General features: G+C 48.7%; 1 protein-coding gene across 1 annotated transcript; it reads right to left on the reverse strand.

The window, feature by feature from the left end:
- Window positions 1–223: 223 nt before the first annotated feature.
- On the reverse strand, window positions 224–1,352 carry LOC102050752 (olfactory receptor 52B2-like). The gene has a single exon (XM_014280966.3). It carries the CDS (start codon window positions 1,181–1,183, stop codon window positions 224–226), a length of 960 nt encoding a protein of 319 aa, XP_014136441.2. The 5' UTR covers window positions 1,184–1,352.
- Between the last annotated feature and the right edge of the window lie 12,770 nt (window positions 1,353–14,122).

The raw sequence follows: 14,122 nt of genomic DNA on the forward strand, positions 1-14,122 counted from the left end.
TCATTTCTTTGATCACTCTCCTTCCACTGCCAATTAGAGATCCTGACTTTTGTCTTTGTCTTACATGTTCTACAGCCTGTTGGGGAAAGTGATGTTGGGTGTTCTGCATTTGGCTGTGACAGCAGAAGACAGACATGTTGCCTGCCAGTGTAAAGAAAGCATTTGGGGTGGGAGGCTTAGAGTCCCACCAAGGTGTTCACTTTCTGACAATGACACCTCACCCTCACTCTTGAAGCAAATGACTGTTGGGGGAGATGAACACTTTCACAACCTTCTCTTTTATCTGTTTTGTTCTCACGCCATACACAATGGGGTTCAGCAGTGGAGGGAAGAGCACATACAGGTTGGCCAGTAGAATGTGGACATGGTGGGGGATTCCCCGACCAAAGCGGTGCGTTAAAACAGTGAAAAAAGCAGGAATATAGAAAAGTAATGTGACACAGACGTGACAGCCACAGGTACTGAGAGCCTTGTGATGGGCACTTCTGGAGGGGAGTCTGAATAATGCCAGAAGAATTAAAACATAGGAGACAGCAATGAGTACAACATCTACCACTATTGCTGCAAAAGGTACCGCAAGGCCATACAAGATATTGATGGAGATGTCAGCACAGGCCAGCCGGGCGATACCCATGTGTTCGCAATAGGTGTGTGGGATGATATTGTGCCCACAGAACGGCAGCCTTTTCAAAAGAAATATACATGGAAAAATGACACAGAAACTTCTCAGCAAAGCCACCAGCCCAGTTTTGATGACGGCTGAGTGGGTCAGCACTGCTGGGTACCGCAGCGGGTAACAGATGGCAACAAACCGGTCAAACGCCATGGCCAGCAAGATCACCGACTCTGCCGAGAAGCTAAAATGAAGGAAGAACATCTGGGTCAGGCAAGCGCCAAAGGAAATTTCCCCAGTGTTGAACCAGAACAGAGCCAGCATCTTGGGCACAGTTGTGGTCGACAGCATCAAGTCAGTGATGGCCAGCATGGACAGAAAGAGGTACATGGGCTGGTGCAGGCTATGTTCTGTCCTTATGACAAACAACACAACACCGTTTCCCAGCAGGGCTGCCAGATACATGGAGCAGAATGGGATCGAGATCCAGATGTGCAGCTTCTCCATGCCTGGGATGCCAGCCAGTATGAATGTTGCTGGCGTCAAGCTGGTAAGGTTGAGTGGTGGCATGTTTCACCTGAAAGCAAAGGCAGAAGACACTGCAGAACATTATTTTAGAAACTTAAGACCTTCCATCATTATCAAATGTCTTGTATCACCATCCCTGCTCTGCTAATAGCCACAGCCAGATGTAAGATCCCGCATTATGAAGCCCTGTGGTCTGCAACGTACTATGCATGGTCAGCATGTACTTATACTCCTATTATGTGTAAACAGCAATGTCCAAATTTTCTCTTCACTTGATTTTAACACACTGTAAGTGTATTTTCCTCCCAAGGACTCCTACATAGACCAGAGTAAATGGAGATGGAATCAGCCTTTATTGCACTAATACCTTAAACTGATGCTCTGTAAGTCCAGAGCAGAAGGAAGAAGTCAGGCAACAAGAGAGGAAAGGTCAAGTGTTTGCAGGGATGCACAAGATGTACTTGGGCATCGGGAACTGTGGAAGGGACATCTGGGAGTTTAAAGATAACTGGGCTCACTCTAGATTAGAGAACAAAATTAGCTCTAGGTTTCAAGTTGGCTGCCCTTGTTCCTTCTGTATTTCCAAATGTCCCTCTCTTTCTTTCTCGTTCTGGAACCCAGTTCAGCTGGCTTTGCACCTATTTTTCAGCGCAAATCTAGCAGAAATAAAATTTAACCAGGCACTTTGAAAGAGCTTTGTGTCAGGGGAAAACCTGTGTGAGAAGGATTTCACCCAGCAGACAAAGAAACGGATGCACTGCTGCCCTGGAGAGGTCTAAAGAGGCTGGATCAGACCCAGACTCACACCACTTAAAATGTGATGTGACTTCTCAGCAGCTTCTGCATTAAACAGTCAGCTCTTCAGTATCACAACTCAAAATAGGAATTACTTATAAACGTTGAGAGAAGAAAGTGATGCTCCTTGCACTTTAAAAGAAAACCTGTGAGGTTGCTGCATACAAAAATCCTGCCTCCATGTGTGAGAAGGTAATTGTATTTTAAACAAGATTTGATTCCCTGTTCACACTCAGTGAGAGACACGTTTCATGTCTAAAATATGCTGAACTGAGAAAGGCCAAGGAGCCTGCTCCATAGAAGCAAAACATGACAGTGAACTGTCTTTAAAAATAAAATGAGTCAAAGTAATACCTATCTAATTATGTAAGTTATTTAAAACAATTCAGTATAAATATTGCATGAAATAAAAATATATGTGATGTATTAACTGAAAAAATAGTACTAATGCTGAGAGCTTATGTATTCTGTTCTGCATTACTAAAAGTTGGTCACCTCTTGCAAAATGCTAATGTTAAACTGCAAATAAACAAGGATCCAAGGCACCTGCAGATGTGAATCTCCGTGCAACCAGGAGCTCTGCAACAGAGGAGCATTAGACCCCCTTCTACATAATCTAATCACCACTGTAAAACTGTACTGATACAGATACAGCTCTAAGGGTTCAGCTCCTACAGATACCCCGAGCAGTCCCTTGGATTCTTCTTTCCTAAAATCTTGTCATCCTAATTTAAACTAAAAGCTATAACACACACACACACACACACACAAAATATCACATTCCTACAGAGATGCCTAAGGATTACAGAAAACTCTGCAGAAGTCTGCTGACATCGCTGGGAAGGCTGTAGCTGCCTGCATCTCTGGTTTGCCCTACATGTCCCTGGCCCCCAGCACAAGGGATGTGGTCACAGGATGCAACTTGCCGGGGCTGCGGACCAGGAGGGGATGGAGCCCTCCTGGCTGCCATCCATGGGGGAAACCTAACCTGCAAGTAAGCAGCCTTCAGGAGAGAGGTTAGGGAAACAAAAACGGGGCAGAACAGAAAGGTTTCATTGGTGATTCTTCGTCTCCCAACAAGAAAATGAAAATAATAGAAGTATTTCTCTTGCACAGCCTGAGCATGTCGGCAGCTCTCCCACAGGAGTGAGACTGGGATGCTGCAGCTGACCCAGGCAAGCTGCAAGCACCGGCTGGAGCGGTCCACGCTGGAGTTGCCTCCCTGTACATCACCGTGTGTGTGGTTTGTTCCTTGCTCATGCTGCTCCACCATCCTTAACTCAGCAACCCCAGCCCTGAAAAACACATCCTCTCTATCAGAGAGTGGCTGTTCTCACAGGCAAGGCTTTTCACACGGTTATCGTTAACAGGGAATTTGACATCTCTGTGCCAGACTCCCAACACCCTTGAGATCTGTCTGGTCCCTGGTTTCACAATGCAAACAGTTCACCAAATCCCTGACCTTACGAGGAACGAGGAACTCCAGGCAGAGGCGGCAGTGCCGGAGCAGGGATGATGGGGGCACTTGTACCTCTCCGCAGGATGCCAGGGGTCGGGGGAAGTACTGTGCCCTGCTCAGCAGCTCCGTCAGAGCCCTCCAGCTGCAGAGACGTGCCCTGGGATGTCCCCTCCCCGCTCCTCCATCCCTGCCTTTGCACCACACACATTATAAGCATGTCGCTCTCTGCAGACACGCTCGCAGGTCCCTAGTGTGTGTCTCCATGTCTGCCCTGCCTCCCTTCACACCAAATGCACAATTTTACCTACGCTGCTTTGCATCTCCTCCCCTCGGGGCCATGGTTGGACTGACTTGGTGTAGCTGCAGGTTGTGTCAAGAGACAGGCAAGGTTTGGAAAAACAGTCCTGATGACTCCTAATAAAGTGGTTTCATTTATCAAAAGTGCTGAGCATGCAGATGTACAAACTCGATGCAGTTACTTTTGCAAATACCTTAGCACATACGTATAAATAGCAATCCACATTCTGAATAGATTAGTCATTAATGCAACAAAAGGAATTTGGAAGAGTTTCTCCATAGCAGTGACAGGCGATCTGTGGGCTGGGTGCCTCGAGAGGATGGGAGGAAGAGGCTGGGGCTTTGGAGCTCTCCTTGATGAAGGACTGGACACTGCACCCACCTCCCAGGTCTGTGGGGGACCACCCCTCCCTTCAGCCCCCCAGGAACCTCACCATATATGGGGTTAGAAACACATTAGCCTGCAGGAACTATTTTCTGCAGGTTGAATCATTCCAGTACAAATTAGCCTCTCCGCAGAGACAGCTGTGGATGTCACAGGCTCAGCAGCACACCCACACCTGAAGAAACCCAGGAAGATTTGGACCATTAAAAAAAAAAAAAAAAAATTCCACAAAAGCAATTGCGGGGCACAGCATTCAACACATGTAAAACCCCCAAGGCAGAAGTCCCACCATGCTGAGTCCTGTTTAGGATTGCAGGTATTGCAGGTTTTTGGGATTGCTACACAAAACAAACCATGATGTCTGGCTGTGTCAGAGCTCAGGGCCAGGACAGGTGGCCAAGAAAGATGCAGGATGGCTGGATCAATGCTGCAGTGGCATGGCTGCTTCAGGGACCTAGAAAAGCACAATGAGTGGTGTCAAGGGTGACGCTGGGCAGAGGATATTCATTGTCCTGGCCAGGCTGAAGATGCCTGGAATCATTTACTGCTGCTGCCCGTGCCAGGGAAGGAGCCAGTGCCAGGGAAAATGGGTGGGCACTGACGCTCAGCCATCTGTACGAATAGGTGGTACAGCATTCCCCAGGGAGTTTTCAGCCTGCAGCCAGCAGACTGCCAGATGATCCCTGGGCACAGGAGCTAGCAATGCCCAGGGCTGGATCAGCCCCCTGATTCAGAGGGTGGTGAGCATCCCGGACACAGGCTGTTCCACACCGTCCAGGCTCCCGGTGGAGCACCCACGCCAGCAGGTGCCCAGGTTCCTTTAAAAAAGCCCACCTTCCAGGGATGAGGACCAGCTTGTGAACTAGATATATAGTTGAAGTTTATCAGCCCAGCTGCCTCTATGGACAAGGACAAGAGAGAAGGACATGAAAGTAGTGGCAGAGGTCATGCTGTCCTACGAGCACAAATACTCTTTATGCTCCCCGCTACACAGACTGCAAGGGACCACAGTCTTCCAGCAACTGCCAGATCACACATAAAATCCCATAAAAAAACGGAGCAAAGTCAGGAGGACTTTTTTGTGGGAAAGAAATATTTACATCCAGTGACGACTTCTTGTGTCATTGAGCTCCTCCCAGGTTCACCCAAATAATTTTAAGAAGAAAAAATAAAAATGTTTTTAAAATGGCAAATTATTTTAGCACTTTTTTGTAACTGAAACCTTAAAACCACTTCATTTGAAACACAAGCATTTTCAAGAAATAATTTGTTCCACCAATCTTTTGTGTGTAAATGCTCCATCGATTTTTAATGCACTTTCTGAGATACCCTATTCTGTTCCTTGTCATCTCCAGCCACTGATCTAAAAGGACGCATGTGTCTTCTAGGTCCTGTGTCACATCTACCAGTTCCATGCAAATGTCTCAGATGCCCAAGGGCATCTCTGGTGGCACTGGGCTCCTCCATGTGAGAACAGAGCCATGCCAAGATCTCCACCAGATGCAGCAGGAGCCTGGATGCAATCTCACATCTAGATCCTTACCTTTTGGTGTCTGCCACCCACACTTACCTCACTCCAGCATCAGCCTTGGACAAACAACCCAGCACAGGTCATACAGGCTCTGCGCACATGTTCAGCCTCTTATGACTTCAGGGGCAACCGTTGTCATCTTGCATCTTCAAGCATAACCCCAGGCAGAGGCATTTTGCAGCAGCCCGATCCTGAAGAATCAATGGCAGTTTTAAACCACCGGGGAAGTTTCCAAAGTCTTGACTTGGTGTAGGTAACACACTCCTCTGGCCATGGCTGCTGCATGAAGATCCCAATGAACCCGTGACCCCCACCCCTGGGATAAACCACATCCCTGTGGCCGAGGGGAGAGGGCAGGGCTGAAGCTCTTGTCCATCAGTGAAGAGAGGACATGACCAAGATCAGTTTGTCAATTACTGCCAGAGGCTAATGCTGTCATAAGGAATTAGCTTTATCCCAGCAGGTCAGACAAAGCACAGCTGCTGGTACATGCATAGTCACACAGAGGTTTGCCACAAGAGAAGAGCATTTTCCAGCCACAGGCTAATGAGCACTAATCCCATCTCCCCAGGACCAATCCTCTAGTCAGCTCTAGAACGGTGAAAAAAGAGGGTGTGGGGAGAAAAAACGAACAAGATGCAAAATAGCAAGGAGAGACGAACAAGATGCAAAATAGCAAGGAGAGACGGGACACGAAAAGCCTGAATTTGGCATAAGAAGAATGGTGGCTGAAGAACCAGAAATGGGGCAGGTGGAGAAGGTGTTGAAAGAAACAGAGAGAAACCCTCTCACTGGACAAGTTGTAAGGGAAGGATGCTGGGAGAGAAACTGCTGGCAGGAGAAATGAGTGGGAAACCCAGAACAAGAGGAAGATGACTCAGCTCAGGCGGCAAGGCAGAGGGGATGGGTGAGGAGCAGGAGTGGAGGGATGTAATGGGACTGGTGGAAAACTGGACAGAGGGGCCAAAGGAGAGGGATCTGGGCTGATGCTGACCTTGTCCACACCAAGCAAGGTTGGGAGAAGGGAAGATGGTCCAGAGGAGCACAGCCAGCCCCAGCTGCTCCAACTCTGCTGTGGCAGCAGGAGGGCTGGCCAGAATGTGGGTTTGAGACAGTAGGGGCAGGTCTGCAGCAGCAAACCTTGAATGTCTAAAGCTCCCAATCTGTCATCACAATTTGTGTTACTGAGACAAGGCTTTAAAGAGCATTATGGCTGCACATGGTACAACCCTGTTCACAGCCTCAGACTCACCCACACAGCAAACCAAAGGGTAAAAGACTTGCAAAGACAGCTCTGGTCCTGAGGAAGGGTCTGGAGAAGATGCCTTAATCCCTGGTCCCATGTGTGACACTGAGCAAAGCACAAAGGGTGTAGAATTTGCTAATGGCAGAAGCTCTGAACTGATGAACAAAACTAAAAACTTCTGTGCAAGAAGAGGTGGGTAAAAAACATATTCAGGGTGAAAATCTGACTTACAGCCATCACTGATGGTTGCCATGACCCTCATGGACTTCACTCCCATAGGAGAAGCAGTGGCAGAAATGGCACATGGACTTTCCAAACAGCATTTGCTCAGCTGAGGGAAGGCTGACGCCTGCAGTGACCGGAATTGGGTGGCTCAGACACCCCCTGCCCCTCTCCTGTAAGGCCAGATGTAAAAAAACCAAAAAGCAGCTGCACCACTGTTTGGTTTGAAGTCCAAACAGGAGCCAAGCTCATTCATCATCTGGTCTTCAGTATCTCTGGATCTCAGTTCATAACCTGTAAAAAAGCTAATTTTCCCTCTCTGGTGTCTTTTCTTGGCATACTTTTCCCCTGCACATGCACCTGGATCACAGACTCTATCTGTAAAGGGGCAGCACCACACTCAGGTAGGTCCTGCCCTCACAGTTTCACAACACAGAAAGGTCTGCATGTCTATTGCCTTTGAATGCAAGAAATCCTTGCAGCTAAGAGGAAATCAGTTCTCACAGATGGAAGGATGCTACAGCACGCGACTTTTTAATATGCACCCTGCTGCTTTTAGTGTGCAATAAGACTGAAATACAACCATCAACAAATGAGGTACCATAACTGATTCATTTGGGCAAGACAGTTATGGCATCTTTTTTGATGATTTGATGACACTGCTGCTTTGATCTCTCCTTCTGCATCAATCAGTGCCTGCAAGTTGCACTTTCGTCCTGGAAGCCCATGGCACTGAGCTGCTCCATTTGTCTCTTATATCTTGCCTGTAGCACCTGCTCATCCATCTCCATCTGACCTCCTGCTTCATCCTCGTCTGACACCAAAACTGCCATCATCCTTACACTCACTGCTTTGCGCTGAGTAGTCCATGCTCTCCGGATCCAGCTCTACATATGAGTCCTCCAAACTAAGTATAAAATCTGGTACTTCTGTTGAGAGTGTCTGTAATCCCAGATGGATATGCAGCAATGTCCACAGTGCTCTGGCGTTTCTCAGCAAGAACGAGATCTCAGCATTCTCCATCTCCAGTGGCAGCTGCTGGGCCTGTTCATCTTGAGGTGGAGAATTTCCATCACTTGATACATGAGCGCTATTGAGCAGCATTTGTGCTGGGCCCTTGGGGTTCATTAACACACACTCCGAGTCGTGCATGAGTTCTGTGTTTCCTGTTAGCTGCTGAACCGTGCTCTGAACCTCACCCGAGCTGGGTACCGCTGCACCTGCTGCAGGACCCAAACGCAGCAAGGCAAAACTGTTGCCTGCACTGCTGCTGGCACATCAGCCATCACAGTCATCTGCGTTATTACTGGCTCTGTGCATCCACGGAGCCCAAGGGTTGGGTAACGGCCTCCGCTTTTTGATGTGAGCTGGTAGCCTGGCTCCACTCAGGGGTGGGTTACTGTCTGGTGGAGCAAAAGGGTTGCTGCCCAGCTGTGCCTGCACAGTGTCCGAGATAGGCTCCTCGATTTCCCTGTAGAGCTGCTCCAGAGCTGCGTACCCACCAGGGATGCTTTCGAGGTTGTTCATAGCCAAGTCATGGTTCCTTATGATCGCTCGTATTATGGCAGAACTGCTGAGGCCCTCAGTATTTGCAGAGATTTTGGTATCCGCCCTAGAGCCCACCAGCCATGGCAGTGACCTGTGCTTCCACCACAAGCAGCCACAAACCCCACTCAATCTCTGATCAAGCCTGCAAGGCCTGTGGGTTAGAGACCACCACCACCACTTCTGAGTTCCGGGTTTGCTGGAAGAAATTTGGCATCCTCTGTGCAATTTCTTGTTGCTGCATGTCCTTGGTGTCCACAGTCCCAGTGCTGCCTGCTGGGACCTCTGCAGCAGCAACACCATCATCTGCTTCGTGGGGACATGCACAACTTCACCATCAGCTGGAGGGATGCAGTGACCTGATGGAGCAGGCTGTGGACACCTCTTGCCTCAGCCGTCCCAACTCCCAACCCAGAATCTTGTCTGAGTAACAGGGAATTCCGTCCCAGCAGGCGAGTGGTGCTGCTGGTAACCCCACAGCCAGTCAGCAGAGCTGTTGCTCCTGCAAACACTGTGGGACTCAGGGAAGGAGAACGAGATGCTGATGGTCCCTGGTATCACCACAGGAAAGCTGGCCTGTCCTGCTCACCCACCCTCTTCAGGGAGCAATTCCTCGCTGAGGAAGCAGATGGATTGTTTCCAACTGACTCATGTGCAGCACCAGGCAATGCCTCCTGGCACCTGGTGCACACACACGTCAACAGATTGTCACCTCCTGGGATATTTTCAGGCTTGCTCACTACTCAAAGTTGACACCGATATATCTGCTTGAAGGACAATACAACAGGGCTCAAGCAATCTAGGAGATTTGTACATACATGGATGTCAACTTCCTGGCACAGGCAATGAAGGAGCCAACAATTATGAACTGGTCAGGGGCATGAATGTTGGAGGCAGCCTTGGCCACAGCGACCATGAGATGGTGGAGGTCAGGATGCTGGGAGGAGGGAGCAAGGCCTTGTCTCATCCAGCAGCATCACTACAAATGATGGGAAGGGGAGCACAGATGGGGCAGGGTGGTAGGGAAGAGGTAGGACAGGCACTGTAACTGCCAACAACTCTCATCACCAAGCACTACAGAAGATGATGTAACTGGCCTTAAAGTGCCAGTAGCATCTATCCTTGCTCAGAAGAGCCCTTCCAGAAAGAATGGGCAGGGGCATATCAGAAATACCACAAATTATCATATTGCAAGCATGCACATAGGTATTGCTGGAGGCCAAAGCAGGCATGTGGACTGCTTCTTGGTCCTCCACCACTCTGGAAGCCAAAGATCTTACTGAGAAAATAACTTTGTACCAAATAACTTCACTCTCCACATGGTCATATATATACGGGTATAGTCACTTCTGGAAAATCTACTGTTGCTTTCATGAGCTTCTCACAGCAGTTAATTACTCTCATTATTCAGAATAAGGCTTTCATTTCTAATCATGAGTCTGGCTTCATTTTCCATTCATTCAAATTCATCCTTCTCAAGGGCATTACAATGATCCTTAGCATCAGATATTTTCTCCTGAGACTTCCACCCTGCAATGAAGATGCCTCTACAGCTCTTTAAAAATTAATATGTTTTGCACCCTTTATAGATCAAGTATTTTCTCCAGCACTTGTTTATGTCTGCTCTGTCTCTCTCCCCTCCAGACTTTTTTGCTGTCTTTTAAAACACTGACCCCAAACCAGAGGGCAGGACTACAGCACCACTCTCACCATGAGCAAGACCACTCTCTCACTTCACTCCATGACTGACATTAACCTGCTCATCCCTAGCAATTCATTTTAAGGCTAAAATAGATTGTGGATTAGTAAGAGCCCCATATAGGTTGGTCAGGCCAATCGTCCACCTGCTTATCCTCCACTGAGCCCAGAAATGGGTATTTTTTAGGATGCCTCTGGTCAGATGTGCTTTATCTCCTGACCTCATATTGCCCAAGACAGAGCATTTCCTGGGGTACACTCCAGTGCTCAAAGGCTGCACTAAAGCACCCTAACAGCCACAAATTAGCAGAGCAGACCTCTGGATTTGGCACTTTCCTTGCTCTTACCTGCTGCTCTAGCAGCATTTGCTGCTGCCTGTTTCTGCCTTCAGCTAGGGCAGCACAGTTTCAATACACCGTGCCCACCAATCACCAGCAAGCTTGCTCTCCTATATTTATTAGCCAGCAGGTTCACTCCTGCAGCTTTTTAGATTAAATGTCTCTTTCCCCATTAACCTGCATTAAGCACAGCTCACACCATAAATAATCCGTGCGCACACATATATAGGAAGCTACCATACAAATGCAAATATCAAAACTTCTTCTTTGCAAACCATCAAAACTTTGATGTTTGCAAACCACTTCAGCTTGTGGTGCTGTACCACACTGCAGCTCTAGAGCAGATTGGATTTAGGACATCAGCAAAAGCTGAATGCATCTGCCCCTACATCTCCCTGCCAGCCCCGGAGCCCTCCCCTGCTTGGAGGGGAAACCTTCTGGAGGGGGACAATTTCCTCCACTCCCACCCTCCCCACCTTGTACCCATGCACTCCAAATAGTGCCCGCACCACAAAGTTGCATTTGGTCCCTCTTCTGAACATCAGCACAGATGTCTGGGTGGGAAGAGATTGTGCCAGCCCACGGAAGGCAGTTTTCCTCACCTGCTTTATACACCATGTAAGAAAAGCCTGTCTGGCCCCTGGGGCAGGTTGTCATACTTGCAGGGAGCACCCCACTGGTCCCCCAAGAAAGGCATGTCTGAAAGGAGCCATCCAGGTCAGCTATGAGAAAAGCAAAGCATCTCCATGGGGCAGGCCAGGGCCCCATGCATGGAGCAGGATGGTGCCAGGGTGGAAATCACTGACCACGGGCTTTTGCTGTGCATGTGGCTGCTCTGAGCTGGCCATTGAGCTTCTGCAGCCCACCAGGCGTGGGCAAGGTGCCCACAACCACAGAAGCACACATGTGATAAAGAAGCAGGAGGTGCTTGACTCAGGATTCTGGGCTGAGTCTGAGGGGCAAGGGTCTCTGCATGTAGCTTGTCTGTGTTTGTCCTTCCAGATGAAAGCTGTTCCTGCTGGTGGTGCCCAAAGCCTATCTGACCTAGAGTGGAATTAAAAATATCCTTGCCTGCAAGCCCTCCTGCCAGCCCACCTGTTGCAGAGCTGAAGCAGGAGGCATTTGGTCCCAAGCAGCAAATCTGAGGGCTGTGCCTGTGGGCTGACGCCGCTCACAGATGAGGGTCGCTGAGGCGCAGGTCTTGCTGCTGCGGTGTAGATGCTGTTGCCTACTGCCCTGCTCTGCATGACCAACCCTGCACAGGGCTGCTGCAGACCCAGAGGTCTGTGCAAGCTACAGCAGAGTATTGGTGTCCCATACAAGCTCTGAGGAAGCAGAGTAAGGGAGCAGTTGACCAGCAAGCCGGTGGCAGGCTGACAGCCCCCAGTCCAGCCCAATGCACAGAATGGGCTCTGGCCGTGGCTGTTGTATGTCCAGCTCACACAAGTAACTGGACACTGGGCAACAATTCCTGTTTGTGATCCTTCCCACTGCACTGTCTCACCTCAGCCCAGTCCCCCAGACAAGCAGAAGCTGTCACTTCTAGAATAACATATTTCAATGTATTCAAAAGGAAAATATAACTTTGGTATCCAAGTCCTGAGAAGTGTTTTCCTGCTTGCTGGCTCAGCAGGACACCTGCTCAGCCACAGCTGCGGCACTGGTAAAGCACCTGGATTGCACTCCCTTGAATCTCTTTGTTTGTCACTCCATAAATGCTGAGGTTTAACTTGGTAGGGAAAAGCACACAGAATCTGGCCATGGTGGTAACTCGCTCGGATATTGGCCATAAGATTGCTCACAGTAGGTGTGAAGGGGGAGTTTGTTTCTTTTGTGATCAAGTGCTTCATGAGAACACTAATGGGGAAAATGACAGGTAAGCTTCTTGCTAGAGCAGCCAGCCCTATTGTCCTTGTCATTCTCTTTGTCAGGAAAGTGACATATTTGAGGATCTTGCAGATGGCAATGTACCAATCAAATGCCATAGTCAGCAGGATTGCCTGTTCAGCACAGGAGATGAGATGGATGAAGACTACCTGTGTAATGCAGGCTTCCAAAGAAATCTCCTCAGTTCTAAACAAGATGTCAAGTATCTTGGACATGATGGTAATGGATAGCAGCAGGTTAGCAATGGCCAGCATGAGCAGGAAGTAGTACCTGAGCTCATGGAGGGTTTTCTATGTCTTGTTGATGAATGACAGTACAAAATTCCCAAGGACAGTAACCATGTACATGAGTGTAAAGGGGGTGGAGACCCAGAGGTGAGACTCCCCCATGCCAGGAATGCCCGTTGGGACACAGGTGATGGGAGCAAGGGCAGTGCAATTGCCAGCTGACATTATAGCTTATTCCTTGCACTTGCTACAAGGCTTCCAGTGACTAAAAAGAAAGGACAAAACAAATTTCAGTGTTGCAGGTCTTGAATACACATGCTCACAAGCTCACTGACACTGCCAGAAGACCTAACTCATAACACTCATGGAGCCACAGAACTGTGGGGCAATCCAGGCTGGACAGGAACTTGGGAGGTCTGTGGTCCAACCTCCTGTGCAAAGCAGGGTCACCTAAGGGCTTTATTCAGTTGAGTCTCAAAAACTTCCGAGGATGGAGACTGCACAATCTCTCCAGACAACCCAATCCAGTTTATGCACTAGGTCTGTAAATCAGTCAGCCCTGTGCAACTATGGACCAGCCTTCCCTGCAAACAGATGGGAGGTCGGTGCACTGAGGGTGATACGAGAGCATCCTCCTCTAAGCCTGAACAGGGAGAGGCTGTTTCCCCCTCCTCCTCTACTCATCTCATCATGGCATAATCCAACTCTTGGCTAATAGGTACTGGGTGAGTGCAAAGGTGTGGCCAGGCACGGGCGCCTGCAGGGAGCAAAACCAGAACAGGCTGAAACACTGTTTAACCAGGCAGCAGTCTTCTGACACAAAGCCAGGCAGCACATCGTTGAGCCTCTGGCAGTCACACAGCAGGCATAATTTTAACTTCAACAGTTCCAAAGATATAACACCTTTTTAAAAGCCCACGGACTTGCTCACTCTGTGGATTCCTGCTCCAGCCACTAAGGAGGGTTTTCTGTCCACAGCCCTCAGGCAGGGATGTGCACATGGCCAGGAATCTGCTTTCACAGCAAGGGATGGGGGTATTTATAGAGCCTCTCTGTGAACCCCAGGGGACCCACACTCAGGAGACAGCTCACTTTGCTTCCGTCCATCTGCACCCTGTCTCAAAATGTGTTGATTGAAAAAACAGAAAATTAGCACTTTCTTCCCATTTCATCTGATAATTTACATTGTTCAGTGAAAGCCGTGATACTAGGCAGATATTTTAGACTCCTCTGTTGCATTTATGTACAGGAAACTCTCCAGATGGTGCTCATGATCCAAAGATGTCCATGACTCAAAACACAGGGTTTTGCTCTTCTTGATTCATCAGACAAGGGGAAGCATATTTTATGA

This window comes from Falco cherrug, chromosome 2 (genome assembly GCF_023634085.1).
Source record: "Falco cherrug isolate bFalChe1 chromosome 2, bFalChe1.pri, whole genome shotgun sequence".
Taxonomy (NCBI): Eukaryota; Metazoa; Chordata; class Aves; order Falconiformes; family Falconidae; genus Falco; species Falco cherrug.

Coding starts and splice junctions, on each gene's coding strand:
- LOC102050752 (XM_014280966.3), bottom strand. CDS start 1,183: ATGCCACCACTCAACCTTACCAGCTTGACGCCAGCAACATTCATACTG.